This window comes from Takifugu flavidus, chromosome 19, assembly GCF_003711565.1.
Source record: "Takifugu flavidus isolate HTHZ2018 chromosome 19, ASM371156v2, whole genome shotgun sequence".
NCBI classification, from domain to species: Eukaryota; Metazoa; Chordata; class Actinopteri; order Tetraodontiformes; family Tetraodontidae; genus Takifugu; species Takifugu flavidus.
In genome coordinates, this window is record NC_079538.1 from 4,492,380 (window position 1) to 4,508,910 (window position 16,531).

Below are 16,531 nucleotides of genomic sequence, written 5' to 3' on the forward strand. Positions count from 1 at the left end.
CGTCACCGAGCGCACTACGAACTAACTGTGAAGAGATGATGTTTTAACACAAACGCAACCACTCCTCTGAAACAATGACATTTTATTCAAAAGATGCGTGACATATACAATTATAAAATAATTTACATGGCATGCCTTACTATCCATTCACTAAAAACGTTCAGTCACCAAGTCACTCTTCTTTTCAAGTGTTTTTGTCATTGAAGTCTACAAATACAAAGCACACATTTTCTTTTTGTTGCTAAACAAAAGTCAAATTCTACACTATCTACACCTGGTTTCAGTTAAAAGTAAATCCTTAAACCCTAATTACATAGGCAATTCAGAACATAAAATTCGGTGCATTGTGAACTCTAAATTTTAATTTTAAAGTGTTTTCGATCCAGGAGCCACGGCCTCACGGGTTTAAAGAGAACACTGATGGGATTGGTCGACTGCACAGTGGAACACAGACACACCTCGACTTGAACAGTTACATTCTACACAACTAGTCTACTTACTACGCTAAACTGGGCACTTACTCATTCACAACTTTTCCATCCACTGCAATTTTCACAAAACACAGGAAAAGAAACCTCCTCTACCGACCCCCCCCCCCCCCCCCCCCCCAATCGCACCTCATAACCTGGGCCACGCTCGCAACCCCCCCCATCCACGACCTGTTGAGGAAAATTCCACAATACATAGTATGTCTAGAAGCTAACACCTCCTATAGGAAACCGTCCTATAAATAAAAAGCTACAAATGAGATGCAGAAGGAACAGAATGCCGTTGATCTGAGGTTAAGCGCGATGAATGAAACGGTTGTTTTTCCTCCCTTAGAAAGTATTGCACAACTAAATCAGACTAAGACATGATGTCGTGTTACTCACGGTTTCAGTAACCGTACTTGTCACCTCGACCCCTCCTCAGACGTGCATCCCGTGATATGCAAACACAACGACGGCGTCGCACAATTATCGCGCCAAGCCTGAAAGAGCTGAAAGAGCAAGGGTCCAAAATGACCCTTTAATCAGGAAAAACCTTCCCTAAAGGTTTAGTTTTCCACCAATGAATTTCACGAAATGCAGATTTTGGCACAGATATTAGAAGTGACCGCATGAACAATTAAATCTGTTCATTAAACCCAAATGTTAACATTTTACAGATTAAAACAAATACCAGCTCCCCAAGACACTTGCAAACAGTTTAATAAGCTACTTATGTTTCGCGATCAGCTCAAATTTTCCTTGAGTGTGACTGGCCAAAACATGATTCCAATAATTATCTACAACAAACATTTTAACACCTTCATCCTTCTTCACAGGTGCTTTGACTTCACAACTCAGTGAGAATTTTAATTCCATTGACCTTTTTTTTTGTAGCCGAGTCTCTTACAGGTCTGTTCCCCACACCTGTTATTACACTTAAAACAGTGGAGACAGGTGTAAAACTACATCACGCGTCTTCACAACATTTACATATACGACTGAGTGTATTTACATGTCCTCTGAAGGGAGTATGAAATGGTAGAGGTGAAATATATAAAAATATTTCGTGTACCTCGCCAACATGTTCAGCGTGTTTGTCAGGAACCTGGGACAGGCCACGCCCCCTTCGCACAACGAGCTCACTTCACAGAAGTGACACCAGCTGATACATCACTTCCTGTCGAGAGTTCTTCCCTTCAGCCCTCGGTGACTTCATTTCCTGCCCTTAATCGTACAGGTGCTCGAGTTCAGAAACGCTCTCCCACATAAAGGAGGTAAAAAGGGTGCGAACGACGACACAGATGTTAAAATACGCATCGCATGATCAAATCATAAATAATCTCCGTCCTTCAAATTCCCAGGAAACGATGTGGGAAAACTGCAGGCGACCCCATTTATATCTACTCTACGAACATCCCAACAGCGAAACACCGGTTACAGCTTAAAATGCGAAACGCGACCTCTAATTAGTGCTTCAAAAAGGTTGTCGGTAAAAGTCTCGATTCCGGCCGACGGGCCGAGTAACTTAAGGAATGGCGGGAGAAAAAAAACCTAAACTCAAAGCTGGAGACCCCGCAGGCCTTCACCAGGTTCAGTCATTCAACACAAGCTTAAAAGCAAGAGCTGTAGTTACCGTGGTAACTGTTTCACTGACGTTTGTGTACAGCAATAGATTTCAGTGCCCAGTAGTACCTGTGCTCCCTGGGGAAATACACCTCCAGAGTGTAGTTTTCAAGTATTACTGCTGCCTGTCCTGAAAACTGTACTCCTCCTTTCACTGAGCCAAATCAGCTATCTCGCCTCTCAGTTTCTTCTAGCTAAAGCAGCATTTATTTGCATGATGATTACCAAATCTAAGCTCTTTGGCCCCGTGTGCATCGCCGCCGATCCAACACGTCCGAGGGCCCGACTGGCAAATCCAGCCGACGCTTATTGCACCGACTTTAGTGGCAGCATTTTGTAGTGCAGCAAAATTCCATCGGTCCCTTTAGGACTCGGGCTAATCGTCGCTCAAATGTCCAAAAACCCCCGATAATCTCACTCGTAAGAAATGCCACTTCAAGATTGCATTAGAATCCCAGATATAACTCGGGGTAGGTAGAGCAGGGGCAGGTCATTTGAGGCGTTGGGTAACATTCGCTAAAGCCACTGCGAAGGCCTGTACGGCCGAGAAGGGGTACTGGAAGTCCAGGATGTAGGCGTTGCCGTCGATCCTGCCGAACTGCATCACCTGCGCAGGTAAGCACACAAAGAGAAGCGATGAGTAAAACCTCCAAATGTCCATATGCCATGGCACCGGGAGACCTACCTGTCTGCCCTCCAGTTCGATTTGAAAGTTCTTGGCAGACTCCTGGGTGACGCGGCCCCCGAAGTCCAGCTGGTAGACCTGCGTGGCCTCGTTCCACAGCGGCTGTTTGTTGGCCATGACGTACACGAAGCCCTGGTTGCCCAGGCCCCTGTCCTCCTTCTCATTGGACTTTCGGCACCTGATCTCATCCAGTTCACTCGCGGCCCTCAGGTTCCTCTTGCTCTTCCAGCCCTTCTTGGCGCTCTGGCACTGGTTGAGCAGCTCGTCCCCGCTGATGAACAGCTCCGGCTCGCTTTCTGAGCTGTCTTGGAACTCGCTGTTGGCAGGGGCTTTGTTTATCTTTTTGGCCTTCAACTGTTGCTCTTTTTGGCCCTTCAGCTTCTTCTTGTCTCGTCCTCCCAGCCGAGGACTAGAGATGAGCGAGTTGAAATCGCCCATCGCCCTGCCCTCTTTTTTCGACTTGCTGCCCTCAGCTAGCGGCTCGTCCGAGCGCCCGTCCAGCCGCTTGCGATGCTTCTTGCTGAGTTTCTCGGACCGCTGGGGCACGGGACTCTCGGTTAAAGACAGCACCTCCTGAAAGCCCTCCCCAGCCTCTGCCATAGCTTCTTGCAGTCCCGCGTGACCTGGCAGCTCTGCTGGTGGGGGTGGCGGAGGGGGTGGCGGCGGCGGCGGCGGCGAGACGACATTTTTCTCTGCTGCCAACTGGGAGGCTTTTGGTGGTAGTGGCACTGGAGGAGGCGGTTTTGGTGGGCAAGAGTTATATGTTCCCCAGGGAGTGTGAAGGGTAACGGGGGGGATGGGAAGCCCAGCACAGGCACTCCCTCCTGGATACATGGGTGGGAGGGGACAGCAAGCTAGGTTTGCCAGATTTGCAGAGTAACTTTGTGGTAGCACAATGGTGGCATCCTGCTGTGAGAAGGGCACTGGTGCCACGACTTCTTTAGGAGAACAGGGATGTGGAGACCCTTGAATGGGATGAAGTTGGACTCCAGAATAGGCAGCTGTTGAAGGGTACTGGAGAGAAACCTGGTAACCCGTAGGTGCTGCCGACGCTTGAAGTGAGGTGGCATTAGGGCTTGTGGGGGACTTGGGAGAGAGGACAAAAGGCAATCTGGACACATCCAAGTGCTGAGATGAACTAAGAATAAGTGGAGGTGGTTTATGGGGTCCAAGATTCAGAGTTGCGGTCCGTTCCTGAGGCACCCACACCTCGTCCGAGGCGGTTGGGTCCCACTGATAAGGTGGTGGCCGTTTGACAACTAACCCAGACGCATCGCTTCCTCCTAGCGCCAAATGCCTCAGCGATTGATTAAGAGATTCGTCCTCACTGAATGCTGAATTGACATAATCACTTCGTTCTCTGCTACTCGGTGCAGCCACAGATCCTTCGAGAGAGCTCAGCAGATTGTAAGTTGACTGGGAGGGCAGAGGTGGACCGCTGTTGGAGTGAATTATAACGGTGCTGTGTGGTGCTCCGTTCCCCGGAGGAAAGTCCTGCCTGATAATAGTCCCTCCTGCTATCCCATTAGCACTCCCTGGGGCACTGCCTGCAACACTGGACGCGCTGCTACACTGGCTGCATGTATATAAGGCCGTTGGCGCCCTCTGGTGGAATGAAGATGCTAGTGTATTACTGTTTTTAGCCTTGGGGGGCAGTGGTCTGGGTGGTTCGGACATCTGGGAAACTTTGAGAGCAGCCTCTCGGCTATTCCTCCTGAGAGCAGCGTGGATCAGATTGCTGTCGAGCCTCTGTCCAGAACTCCTGATAACGGCACTGTTCTGATTGGCCGGATCGGGGTACGGGGGCGGGTCTCCAATGGGTATGGAGTAGCGGGGTGCAGTGAGTCTGTTGAGGGTGGCGGAGGTGTAGGGAAGCTGGATTTTTTTGTCAGCCGAAGAGGAGGACGTCGATGATGAGGATGACGTGACCCTGAGAGTAGCAGAACTGCCGGGTCCCTGGAGTGCGTAGACATTCTGATTGCAGACGAGGCGTGTCCGGGGACGGCACACTTCCTCCACGTTCCCACTACTGTCAAATGTGGTTATCCTCTCATACCCCAGAGGTGTGGGGTACTGTGCTTGTTGCTGTCCTGAAGGATAAAGTGAGAATTCTCCCTTCTTCATACAGACCTCGCCAGGGGGAGGGGTCCCCCCGGTGCTCCCAACGGCTCCAGATGCAGGATTGGAAGCTGCCGCAGCAGCCACCGCAGCAGCGACTGTCCCCGGGTACGGGGGTGGGGGGTTCATTTTACTAAGTTCTAACGGAGCACTGAAGACGACAGTATCGGCCTCGGCCAGCTGCGGAGTGGAGCGCGTATTTTTGATCTTCAGCAAGTGTTCACCCCCCAGCGCCCTCTCAACCACCAAATCTGCAGGCGGATGGGGGATTTGGATTTGCAGCGCTCCGGGCTGGAGCTGGTGCATGGCTCCACCTGAAGTCTGTCCTGATGGCAGAGAGGAAACAGGGATTTGAATGTGGAGCTGTTGAAGTTGATGGCTGTGCTGCTGCTGCTGCTGCTGCTGTTGTTGTTGTTGTTGCTGTTGCATTTGCTGCTGCTGTAAGTGTTGTTGCTGCTGCTGCATGTGTTGGAACTGCTGCTGAAGGTGCTGCTGCTGAAGCTGCTGTTGTAAATGTTGCTGCTGTAATAACTGTTGCTGCTGGAGCTGCTGCTGCTGGAGCTGCTGCATCTGTTGTTGCTGCTGCTGCTGCTGCTGGAGCTGCTGCATCTGTTGCTGCTGCTGCTGAAGCTGCTGCATCTGTTGGTGATGCTGTTGGTGTTGCTGCTGGTGATGAGCCGACTGTTGTTGCTGTGAAGGATGATGAGAGGGAGGCGGTCCCACCATTAGGCGGCCGATTTCCAGTCCTCCGAAGATGACCTGCCCAGGACTGGAATACCTGGTGGGAACTGTGTACTGGGCTGTCAGGATGGCGTCCTGACTTTGGTCTGGCCCAGCAGATGCTCCAGCAGGGTTTGTCGCTGGATTTGTTAGAACATCCAGCTGAACATTCTGATTGGCTAGAAGTGACTGGACCAGACCGATGTTCTGGGCAGGGGACATTGCCTGGGCGGGACTATGAATGGGGGCTATAGGTATGTTGACGGTGCACGGCGGGTTGTCGTCAGCACCGCCAGCAGGGCCTGTGACAGGCAGATCGTCCTCATCTTCACTGAAGACATTGGGGCTGAAGACGGGCAGGTTGATGCAGTCCATGGAGATCTTACGCACCTCTGGGAGGTAGATGGTCATCTGCCGAGGCTGCAGATGGAGGAGGCTCGTCTTATAGATGACTAAGAGCAGAGAAACGGGTTAAAACACACAGGAGAGGCAAAACTGAAGCAACTGTGTGAGTCTGTCATGACTGAAGGTTCAAGGCTGATTACCTGCACCGAGATTAGCTGGCAGGAATGTGGCCAGTCCCACAATCTTGAACTTTGTCCCCCAGATATTGGATGTGACCTGAGCAAGGTAATTTTGCTAAAAAGCCCAAACGAAGAGATTAATTTCTCCCTCTTTTTCTCCAGTTAATGAAAATGAAAACTTCGCCTCCTTCTGTACCTGAGTGATATCATCTAGAGGAAATTCCCTCCGAGTTAGACTGGGCGACCCAATTGAAGGTTTTCGTATAGGTAACCGTGGTGACCTGGAGATCTCTTGCGTAGCACGAGAAAGCTTGGGTGATTTTCTGGGATCAATGTTGATCCTGTTGGTAAAGGGACAAACTAAGTCTCTACAGAGAAGGTAGGCAGATGAGAAAGGTGGTTTAGGCATGCAGTGAACCGAAGCAAGAGCACAACATTATTCAAACAAATGATAAGTATGTTAATTTGGGAGGAGTAACTAAGTAACTTAAGCATCAACACTGTAATGGACACATGCTCATTAGTGCAGAGGAGCATTTCTCCATTAACCCATATGAAGTCTGGCTGCTACTAATGGTGGCCAGTAGAGGCTCCACGGGGGAGTGGGAGGACTCGCCGAGACAGACCTGCACGTGGAACTGCTACGGAGATCAACCGGAGCAGTTCACCCAGCATCAAAATCAAATGTGTCCATATTCTAGTCTCTTCTGTTATGACTGATGATCACACTTTTACTAATCAACACTTAAATGCATAGAAGGGCGGCGCTGCCTTTACTGTGCACAGACACCCCAATAAGGTTTAATTAACGTTTCACAGACACACACATGCACTTCTACATCTGTGTGCGACATAATGAGTAACCAGCTCCTTACCTGCAGACACCTGCACCGAATTCTACCCTTTAGATTAAAACCAAACCCACAAACGGAGCATTGAAGTGTTGAGGAGCTGCCAGAATGTCCTCTCTGTGCTAGTCAAATGTGTATTTTGGTCCTTACTTGGTAACAGTACAACACACAGACACACACCGATTAGACATTTGGTTACCTGGGGAGTTTGGGGGACTTGCTGCCTCTTGATATCTTGGGAGATTTCTTTCCAACCCAGTCATCACTGAGCTCGATGTCACTGGAGTCTGAGCAATTACAGCTGTCAATCATGGCAGATATCAGGCTGCTACCATATATCTCGTCTGAAGACACAAAAGTGCATTTTATGTTAATAAAGTTCCAAGTATCAAGTAGCAATGCAAGTTTATTATTACAATGAAGCGAAACTATAAGAAAGCAGGCTAATTCGTACAGAAAACCCAAGAAGCACTTTTAAGTCCATGATAACCTTTCTGCAGTTTCAGCTTCTTCTCTTCATAGAAGATGTGGAGCACTGCTCCTGAAATTTAGGCCAGGCTAATTAATTAAATGGACATTACAGTGTTGATGGGCTGGAACCGTTCCACGACTTCTTTCATCTATCATTTTGGGAGAGGTTCCAGAATGATTTGTTTAAATCCATTTAGCCGCTTTTAATAGACATGGGACCAACCTTGTAGAACTAAAACAATCTTGCACTTTCCACATCACAATTTAGAAGAAAGTTTAATCACTTTATTAGCCTATTACAGTTAGCTCGCTTAAAACAGAATTTACTTCAATAACAAAGCTTTTTATTTTAATTTTTACCTGTTTTCCCATCTGTCTTAGGGTCCATGATGACAAACTCTGGACGCAGTTTGCTTATTCGTCGGCCTTTGAGGATAGGCACCAGTCCACCCATGTACTCGAGGTACAGAGTGTAGCAGGGGCTCCCCACTTCAGGGTTATCCTCGGTACGCTTCATGGTACAGTGGAGACGCTCGTTTCCAGCGTTTGGGTAGCTCACAAAATCACGCATGTTGTTGGGATCTGGGACGGGAGGCTGGAAAGATAAAACGGAGTTCGTACGCACAGCGCTACAAACAAACTAGAGCAGGCATGGGCAAACTAAGGCCCGGGGGCCACACGCGGCCCGTTAAACGTTTTAATCCGGCCCGCCAAACTTGAAAAATTAAATGAATAAACCTTGTTAATGTTAAATTTTCACTGCAATTCTGGTGTTTTCCCACTAGAAAAAAGACAGTCAGGAGGAGAGTGATGGTGATATCCTGAAGGATAACAGAACTTTCAGTGCTTTAAAATAGAAATGGTTATTAATTTTTTTTAAAAAGGCACATTTTATTCATTTGATTTTAAGTGTTTTAAGACTCATTCCAAAGTCAGATATTTTGTTGTAATGCTTCTCTTCATTTTCATTTGAAATTAAAGCACATGTTTTCTCCATATCCCAAGATGTGTATTTTTTCTCCAATGAGGTGAGGTTACCAAAGCACTCCATCCATCCATCTGCTCCTGGTCCGGCCCCTTTGTCAAATGTTAGAACCCATTGTGGCCCACGAATCAAAATGTTTGCCCACCCCTGAACTAGAGCCCCGACTCCCCCTAAAGCCCGCACCCACTCACCTTGATCGTGGGGACGAACGCAGCGGTGACGTAAGACCCGAGCCGCGACGGCATCGTCAGCTTGGCCACGTCTTTTTCCTCCTTCACTGCAGTTGCGATTCCCTGCTGGCAGAGCAGCTGCAGGCTGGCGACGCGGTGCTCCACCCGCAAAATGTACAGCGCGGGACCAGAGGCCAGGAAGAGGCGCGAGTCCCTGTGACCCCAGCACAGGGTGGTGATGGGGCGCTGCAGCGACAGCGTCAAAAAGGGTTGAAAACAACCAGCGTTAACATCAAGTTTAATATAATAAGCTTGATAATGAGGTAATAATGAGGTTTCTGAGAATATTTACTTGTGCTGGTGTGTCCAAGCTATAAATGTGTTCGCCCCGGACGTTGTAGAATTTGACGGTGGCATTCCTGATGGGGGGAGGAGAGGAGGGGTCAGGTGGGAGGAGGCTCCTCTCCATCCCTGCCACTGCGAGCAGGTCGCCCTGGGAGCACCACTGCACAACCACATCTACAGGAAAACAAACACGTTACCAGGGGGGCGAAGCAGGCAGCAGGCGTTGGGAGAAGGAAATCGGCCCACGCACCTTTGAGACCAGTACGGATGAGGGTGGGCGAGAGGTCGTCGTAGTTGTTCATGAGGCTGATGTCTCCAGAGGTGAAGCCCACCGTCAGCAGTGGTTTCTGGCTGTGCACTGATTCAAAGACAGAAGATGGAAAATGGACGACTGCGTCATCGTCATCGTTCTGTAAATCTGGAGCAGATCTGGCAGGTGGAGGACGGGGCAGCCTCGCGTCTCAGTCATGTTTCTACTGGCGTTCATTGATTTCTGCTGACTGGTTTCGCTGGTGCGTTAGGGCACAATTAGCGCTCCAGCCGAGGCGGGCGCTGTTTAGGTTAACCATTTTGCCCACGGTGAAGGGAGGAGACAAAAATAGAACAGCCCTCCACCAACTGGGATTAATTACACCCAAGAGAAAATGAGACAAAAAAGACAAACTGGAAGAAACCAAATAAGCCCATTGTGTGGGTTGGTGAGTGGGGAATGTTGCTAACGCAGGTGTGACTACGCTCCATTCATGGATTAGTTAATAACAGTGAATTAATTAACCAGTCAGAATGATCTGTTACTGCCGCTTATTTTTATTATTTTTGACTCCAGGGTAACAGGTGATTTGGAAAAGCAAAACACAGGAACCGCTATATAGTTTGTGGTAATGTGCTGTGATCAGTTTTTACCACTAAATATAAATAAGCACTCACCTTGTGGTAGCGAGTAATCGTCAGAGTCCATGTCACTCTCACTGCTGTCCTCCACCAGGAAACTGGGACAGTTCCAGGACATGCTGACGATGCCGTCCGACTCATGCAGCAGAATGTGGGCCAACATACGACCGTGGCAGTCCATCACTATCACCTGTCCGTCCGCAGTACCAAATAACACCTACACACCCACAGGCCAGGGCGGTTAGACAAGACAAATGATGAGGAATTCATGGAAAAGGGCCAATAAAGAGGTCAGAAGAGGCTCGTTATATATGCAGTCGATCATTCATTTTAACAGAATTTAACAATACGTAAGAATTAACAACGCCTGGAAATCCGTAACCATGCTCCATGCATCTCCCTCACTAAAGTACCTGCTGGTCGTCAGGAGTCCAGATTCCACAGGTGATCTGGCTTTCCAGGTTGATCTCAGAGGACCAGTGCCTCTGCCCGCTGACGGACCCCACCAAGACAAACCCATCACGGTAGGAGATGAGAGCCTGAGTGCCATCGTGGGACCAAGTGAAGTCACTCACCTGAAGAGGAAGCGGACACGTGAGCGTGACGGCTGCCCTGTCCCATGTTTGCGTTTATGTGGAACGCTGTGTATCCCACCTGTGCTCCACGGTCATTAACCAGCTCCACAGACCAACGACCCTCATACTGAATCCAAACAAATATTCCTCCGTCTGTATCGCAAGTGGCCAGTTTCTGGAAGGGCTCGTTCCATCGCACCAAAACCACCTGATGGGTGCGCGGGAAAGGAATGAACGATGAACAGTTAGCGGGGTTAGCAGCACGTAGGAATATTCCAGGCTGTGTTGTGTGAACGCAGGTATTTAGAGTTCATCTCTTCTGCTTGTTCTTGTTAAACTGCAAAGAATTATTTGTGGTAAAGTGGAGAAAACATAAAAAATAGGAGTTACGCACAAAATGCTGCCCATAGGAGAGTAGTCGACACTAAAATGCTCTTAAATTAAAGTGGAAATTAGGTGCAAGCGTTGTTGATGGTGAGGATGCAGAGCGTGTATCCATACGCCGCGCCGCGCCTCGTGTAGCGTGACTCAGCCTATTCCAGGAGGAATAATCCCGAGCAGAGAGCATCGCTCCGAGGGAGGCACGTGGGCGGGACATGCTCTCCACACAACACGGGGCTGGTCTTAGCAGGGCTTAGCAAGCCCAACAGATCAGTCTTCCACCGCACAATCCCCCCCCCCCCAGGTGTCTCCTCTTCTTAACCGCTTTATCCTTTCAGTGTCACGGGGAGGGGACACAAAGGGTGAAGGCAGGTCCGCCCCTGGTTGGGTCACCAGTTCATTGCAGGCCCTATTTGAGCATGTGTGGGTTCGGTACCTTGCTCAAGGGTACCTGGGCGGTGCTCTGAAGGTGTTCTGGCACCTCCTCCTACTACAAGAACACCTTCCATCTTTCGTCTGCTCTGGGGCTCAAACCAAGAACCCTCTGCTTCTCAGCCAAGCTCTCAACAGCCTGATCGCCCCCCGAGGTGTCCTGCATCCAAAAACACCGTCTTCTTGTCCAGGGAAGCGATTATCGGTCTCAGTCTCATCATTTTGAGCTCAGTATCGGCCAAAAGTGGTCGTAAACATAAAATATGCAAGCAGATCACTGAGATATTTAAATATTGCTATAAGTGACTCGGCTATAGCTGCGCCAGCCCCGGCTGTGCTTATCTTGCGCTCTTATTATCTTTGTCTAAAGCAGAGGATCCACAAACATCGCTTTAAGCATGACCCTTGTGCAGCACTCCACACTATGAGTAGGATTCTCCTGACTCACACAGCAACCCGGTGTCCTGGGAGCCACCTGCCATGTTTCTGCTCACACGAGTGTCCTAGTCTGAGCTGCAGGAGCCACGATACGAAGAGATTCTAACTGTTGCTGGGCTGTTTTTATTTATTCTTTTTTTAAAGATGCTGAAACAATCCGCGGGTCTCGCCAGACAACTGCACTCTCTCACCACAAAGCAGCCAGATGTCTGTGCTCTCCTACTCCGCCTGCAACCTCCAATAAGCTAAATGGATTTTCCACAAGATGCTAATGAAGAAGCTAATTCTGCTCTGCCCATTGAAATCATAAGGCATCAAATTAGCTAGAATCTCCAGTGTACATGGCTACAGAAACCCATGCAGCCTTGGCAGTTTACGTCTGTAGACATTAGCCAAACCGTACACAGGATTCATCAGAGGATTTACACATCTTACGCGCTCTGAAGTGCACGTTTAACCACAGCATCACAGAGGTGAGAATAATCTGTCTGCATAAATTTAGCTCAGCGAAGAGATTAATGCAAGCTGGTTCCACGAGGGGACGGCAGCAGAGCACCTCGTTGTGATGCAACCATCGGGCAGATCAGGCGTCACATGGACTCGAGACACGATCTGGATTTAAAGAAATAGCAAGAAAAGCACGTGTGTGCAGGGAAACGTACGCGGGTCCAATGTACCAGGTGCACAGCTCCTGAAGACCAGGAGCTGAGCGGACCAATCAAATTAGCAGACGGCGTCGGGTTCCACCGGAGTCAGCAGAAGTGAGGCGACATTGGGTTTGTGCAATGTCACCGTGGAACTGTTGGATTGGAAGCACCCCCGTATGCGGCTTATGACGCCGGACATAAAACTGAACCATGAATCGATGGCGTGACGCGTGTGCGGTCCACATGCACCTTAGTTGTGGCGTATTTCTGCCTTTGTTGGCGTCGCAGTAATTAAACTGGATCATATTTAGAGACGAGTGAAGGAAAAATGTCACTTTGGTGGCATGAGCAAAGCACAAGCAGCGTAACACGGACCATTAAAAAGAAAACACACGTGTCAAGAGTTAGCAGACGAATACACCTGGACCGCAGGAAGCACGGGGCTTGGCTGTTACGCAACACCTCGTCTCCAAGGGAGGATTAGCACAAGGCCATCTCCAGTAAAAAGATTTAAAAGATGACGTTACTGCAGCGAAGGGGTCATGGAGGAAGCCCTCCACAAAGCCTGGGATTTTAAGAGGTCCGCTAAGGACAGGCAGGAGAGGTTGAAGGAGACGAGAAAGGAGACGAGTCCAATATAGGGGGGGAAGAGGAGCTGGACAGAACTACTGAGATAATAGAACAGGAGCAGAGGATGCACTGTTAAACCCGAGGAAAGTGGCAAGAACGGCGCCGCCACAGCCCGTTAAACAGCGACGCCTTTATTCCATCTGTCCAGTCTGTGTTGTAGAAGCAGCAATGATGTATTCCACTCAAATCAAAGTCAGTTGTTTGGCTCTGCTTTAAGATGGACAGACAATTCATTTAATGTCTTCTTCCTCTTTAAGTCTCTATTTTTAAAACCCGGGGAGGACGTGGATGGTCCCAGCACAGACCATCTACGTGAGATATGGACTAATAAAGCCAGTGCAGAAGATGCTTTTAAGGACGGCCTGTCAAGCAGCGAAGCCATTAAGCACAAGTGGGATTTATTAAAGGCCAACTTCTTCTGTTTGGTCCATCTTGACGAGCAGGAGGAGACCTGAACAACCCCGTGGCCACGTTGCTGCCAATAAACAGCAGATTTATCTCTTCTTTGACTCAAGAGATGTAAAATGATCCTCTGTGCCGCTCAGGTAGGTTCTGAAAAACAGGGACCGGTCCCATGGGATCGCCCATCTCCGGTGGATTAGAGCCCATTAGAGACTCTGACGTTCGGCCCTTAAGCCTCGTCAGAGTCTGGGCTTGGATTCTCCTGCCTACAGCCATCTATCACCAAGACCTCAGGAAACCTGTACAACATTTGACAGCATTCTGTCACTTGCAGGAGGATAAAAACGACAGGCTGACAAACACGAGGGGACCTTAAACTATCCGCCTGCTTTCATCCAAGTCTAGTTTTGTTACAGTGGGGCACAACTGACAAAGAAACACCAGAAATAGCATCAGGACCCTGCAGGTGAAGTTCCAAATTGTGTTTTCCTCTTGTCTGGCTGCTTTATTTTTTACTCTTCTACACATTTCTCACACTTTCTGACCTCAGAAATCTGAACACGCAGATGAAGAACTTGCAAAGACCAAAATTCTGGCGTGAGCCGATTCAGGTGGACGCACAGTTACCAGCTGACAGTGCTGCCGGTCTAAGCGGTGAGCAGCGTGGCAACGCCAAAAAGATGAATCACAACAGGAAGGGGGGAGGAGGCCGATTCAATTAGAAAATTCCTTGAGGAATCATTTTTTATTAATCTGGACTTCAGGCTCTAAAACCTGCAACAAATCACCTAAATGTGAATGTCTGTGCTTGGACCACAATCAAGTGGGCAGCGTTAAATGACATTTCTGCTGCGCTCCAGTCGATCTGCCTCGGGGATTCATCCACTCTTCCCGGGGCTGCCGTAGGGAACGCTGACGCAGCGCCTTGCCCCGTCCGACCAGCGGCTACACCCACGAAACGCACAATAAACCAGCCGCCCGCGTCCCATCCCAGGGCAATATTCATATACTCAATAAACTTCCACATTACTCAGCCCTCATTCCTAATGACAAAATAAATAGGCCGAGGGCATTAATAACGTGAGGTTGGAATAACGCCAGCGTGCGCTGGAGAAGACGCCCGGGCGCCGTCCTCACACCGTCAGCTTCGAAGGCGACGTCTAGAACATCCGTTAAGACCTTTTTATATCCAGAAAATTAAAAGAACAAACAGCCTGAAGAAGGAATTATCTTTCCGTCTCACCTCGCTGTTGTGTCCTCTCAGGTTGAAGTTGACCCTCTGTGGAGTGGGTCGGTCCCGCCTGCAGTGGCTGGAGGTGAACGTGACCCCCACCACCCCCCTGCTGTTGCCGGTGGCGAGCCAGCCCTCCTCGTAGTAACGCTTCCTGCACACCGGTTTCTCCTTCTCGCTTTTGGGCACGCGGCCCTTCCAAGACAGGCAGAGGATGTTGGAGTCACTGCAGATGACCGGCCCGTGCTCCACGGCGGCGAACATCTCTGCAGACCTCTGAGCCCTCCGCCTGGGGGGGGGGGAGGCTGGGGCTCTTCAGAGGCGCGGCGTGGTTATTGCCTCCTCTCGTCCACTGAGATCGCTGACTCGATGTTTGATGTGTGACAATGGTGCATAGTTCTTTCACGTTTCCTGGCTCTGCTGTCTGGGTACGGCTGCGCAAATCAGGTCAAAAAGAGCTGGAGGTCAACGCCGGCGGTCGCATGTCTGCCGAACAAAAGGCACAATTTCGAGGTGTGTATTTGCTCATCCGAGTCGATTCGAGGTACCGTGAAATTCTTTAGAAAGCCGCAGCAGCCGATTCCAAACCGAGGCCGCCTGCTTGGAACATCCACCCCAAAAAAGAACCCATGGGCAACATCCCAGTGTTTCCAGTTGATAAGAATGCCTCTGTCCAGTTCAGTGTGGAACCTCTGAGCTCCGTGTCCTCTTCATGCCGGGCGTGTAAGAGGAGCGGGGGACTCCTCTCCATCAGCTGCCAGTCCGCTGGAGAGCCTGTTCTCCAGGGAACGTCATCATGTCAGCCAGCCTGTCTCTCCAGTTGGCCTCGAGGTCCCATGAATGGCTACCGGGCGACACCAAAACAAACATCAGGAAGGAGCGCAGATGCAATAAAACAGGTTATCAGATCACCTTTAGCTTCATGTTATTTTTAATATGCTGGCTCATTTACTCCATAGAAAAGAAGACAAAACTAATGTACCAAAGCGCAGTCTATCCTCTACAGGTTTCAATAAGCAGCAACAACAAAAGTACTAAAATGGACTATTCAGCACTGAAAGATAATTTAATTCCGACAGGCTTTGAAGGACAGAATATATAATCGACTTTCCCAAGCGGTTGTTATAAAATAAAAAACACAGTCTCTATAACAAAGCCCTTAAAATGTGGATTAGTTGTGCCGTATACCGTAACCGTAAGAAACACGACGGTAAAAATCAGACGTTTATCCTACATTTGAACGTTTAGGATAATAATACGTCGCACCGACAACTGAGATGCTGTTTGAGACAAAATAGCCCCGACACCGTCACCGACAGCTACCTGCTAGCCGAAGCTAACCGACACCAAGAGCGAAACCTCCGCTGGCTGCACAGAGGAAACCTTGTCAACAGTCTGATTTCGCTCCTTTTTACAAGGATGCAAGTCGATTCGGGCCGACGGCCTTCATCGCCACTTAGCGTTATTTCCTCTGTAAAGTATAAAGTGCAAGCTAACTGGCTAACAGATGAGCTAAAGCTGACTGAGCGTGAAGCACCATCGCCTGAGACTCAACATCCGCCGCTAACAGGCTAAAGCTAACACATTAGCTGTTTGTTTATTCCATTATACATCTATTTTAAATATCAGCCAGGGAGTCTCCGGAAGATCCGCGCGTTCATTGCGCGGAGAGCGCAGCGATAGCATGTTATCGCCCGAGCCGACATCGAAACCGGGAGAAATCTTTAACAAAGAGAGCAGCGGGTACCTCGGATCCGCTCGCCCGCTGCTGCTGCTGCTTCCACCGGCTGCAGCCTCTGAACAACAGTGGCAGGGCCGGGCGGCTGCGTGACGTCACAGACACGTGACCTAGGCCAATTAAATGAGCGGACCTCACGCCAATCAAAGGCTTCACGTTCCTCTCATTTTAATCTCAGTTAACAAGGCTGCGCTGTCGCTGCAT

The 16,531-nt window shown here is 49.4% G+C and overlaps 1 protein-coding gene across 2 annotated transcripts; it reads right to left on the minus strand.

Moving 5' to 3' along the window:
• Positions 1-65: 65 nt before the first annotated feature.
• tulp4a (TUB like protein 4a) lies at positions 66-16,485 on the minus strand. 2 transcript variants are annotated; one of them, XM_057017785.1, is made up of 15 exons: positions 16,337-16,485; positions 15,138-15,433; positions 14,602-15,023; positions 10,508-10,636; positions 10,267-10,428; positions 9,890-10,070; positions 9,213-9,320; positions 8,970-9,136; positions 8,639-8,863; positions 7,823-8,057; positions 7,191-7,335; positions 6,337-6,508; positions 6,162-6,255; positions 2,779-6,068; positions 66-2,700 (listed from the first exon to the last, which is right to left on the minus strand). In XM_057017785.1, exons 3-15 carry the CDS (start codon positions 14,851-14,853, stop codon positions 2,584-2,586), a joined length of 5,277 nt encoding a protein of 1,758 aa, XP_056873765.1. In that variant the 5' UTR covers positions 14,854-15,023; positions 15,138-15,433; positions 16,337-16,485; the 3' UTR covers positions 66-2,583. The 2 variants fall into 2 exon arrangements, with proteins under 2 accessions (XP_056873765.1, XP_056873766.1); XM_057017786.1 differs by having other exon boundaries at positions 6,337-6,481; positions 14,602-15,433.
• Between the last annotated feature and the right edge of the window lie 46 nt (positions 16,486-16,531).

Excerpts from the sequence above, each read along its gene's own strand:
- tulp4a (XM_057017785.1), bottom strand. The coding sequence starts at position 14,853 with ATGTTCGCCGCCGTGGAGCACGGGCCGGTCATCTGCAGTGACTCCAAC. Across the intron at positions 8,864-8,969 it reads GCTTGGACACACCAGCACAA|CGCCCCATCACCACCCTGTG; the intron begins GTAAATATTCTC and ends CTGTCGCTGCAG. Across the intron at positions 7,336-7,822 it reads TAAGACAGATGGGAAAACAG|ACGAGATATATGGTAGCAGC; the intron begins GTAAAAATTAAA and ends TTGTGTCTTCAG.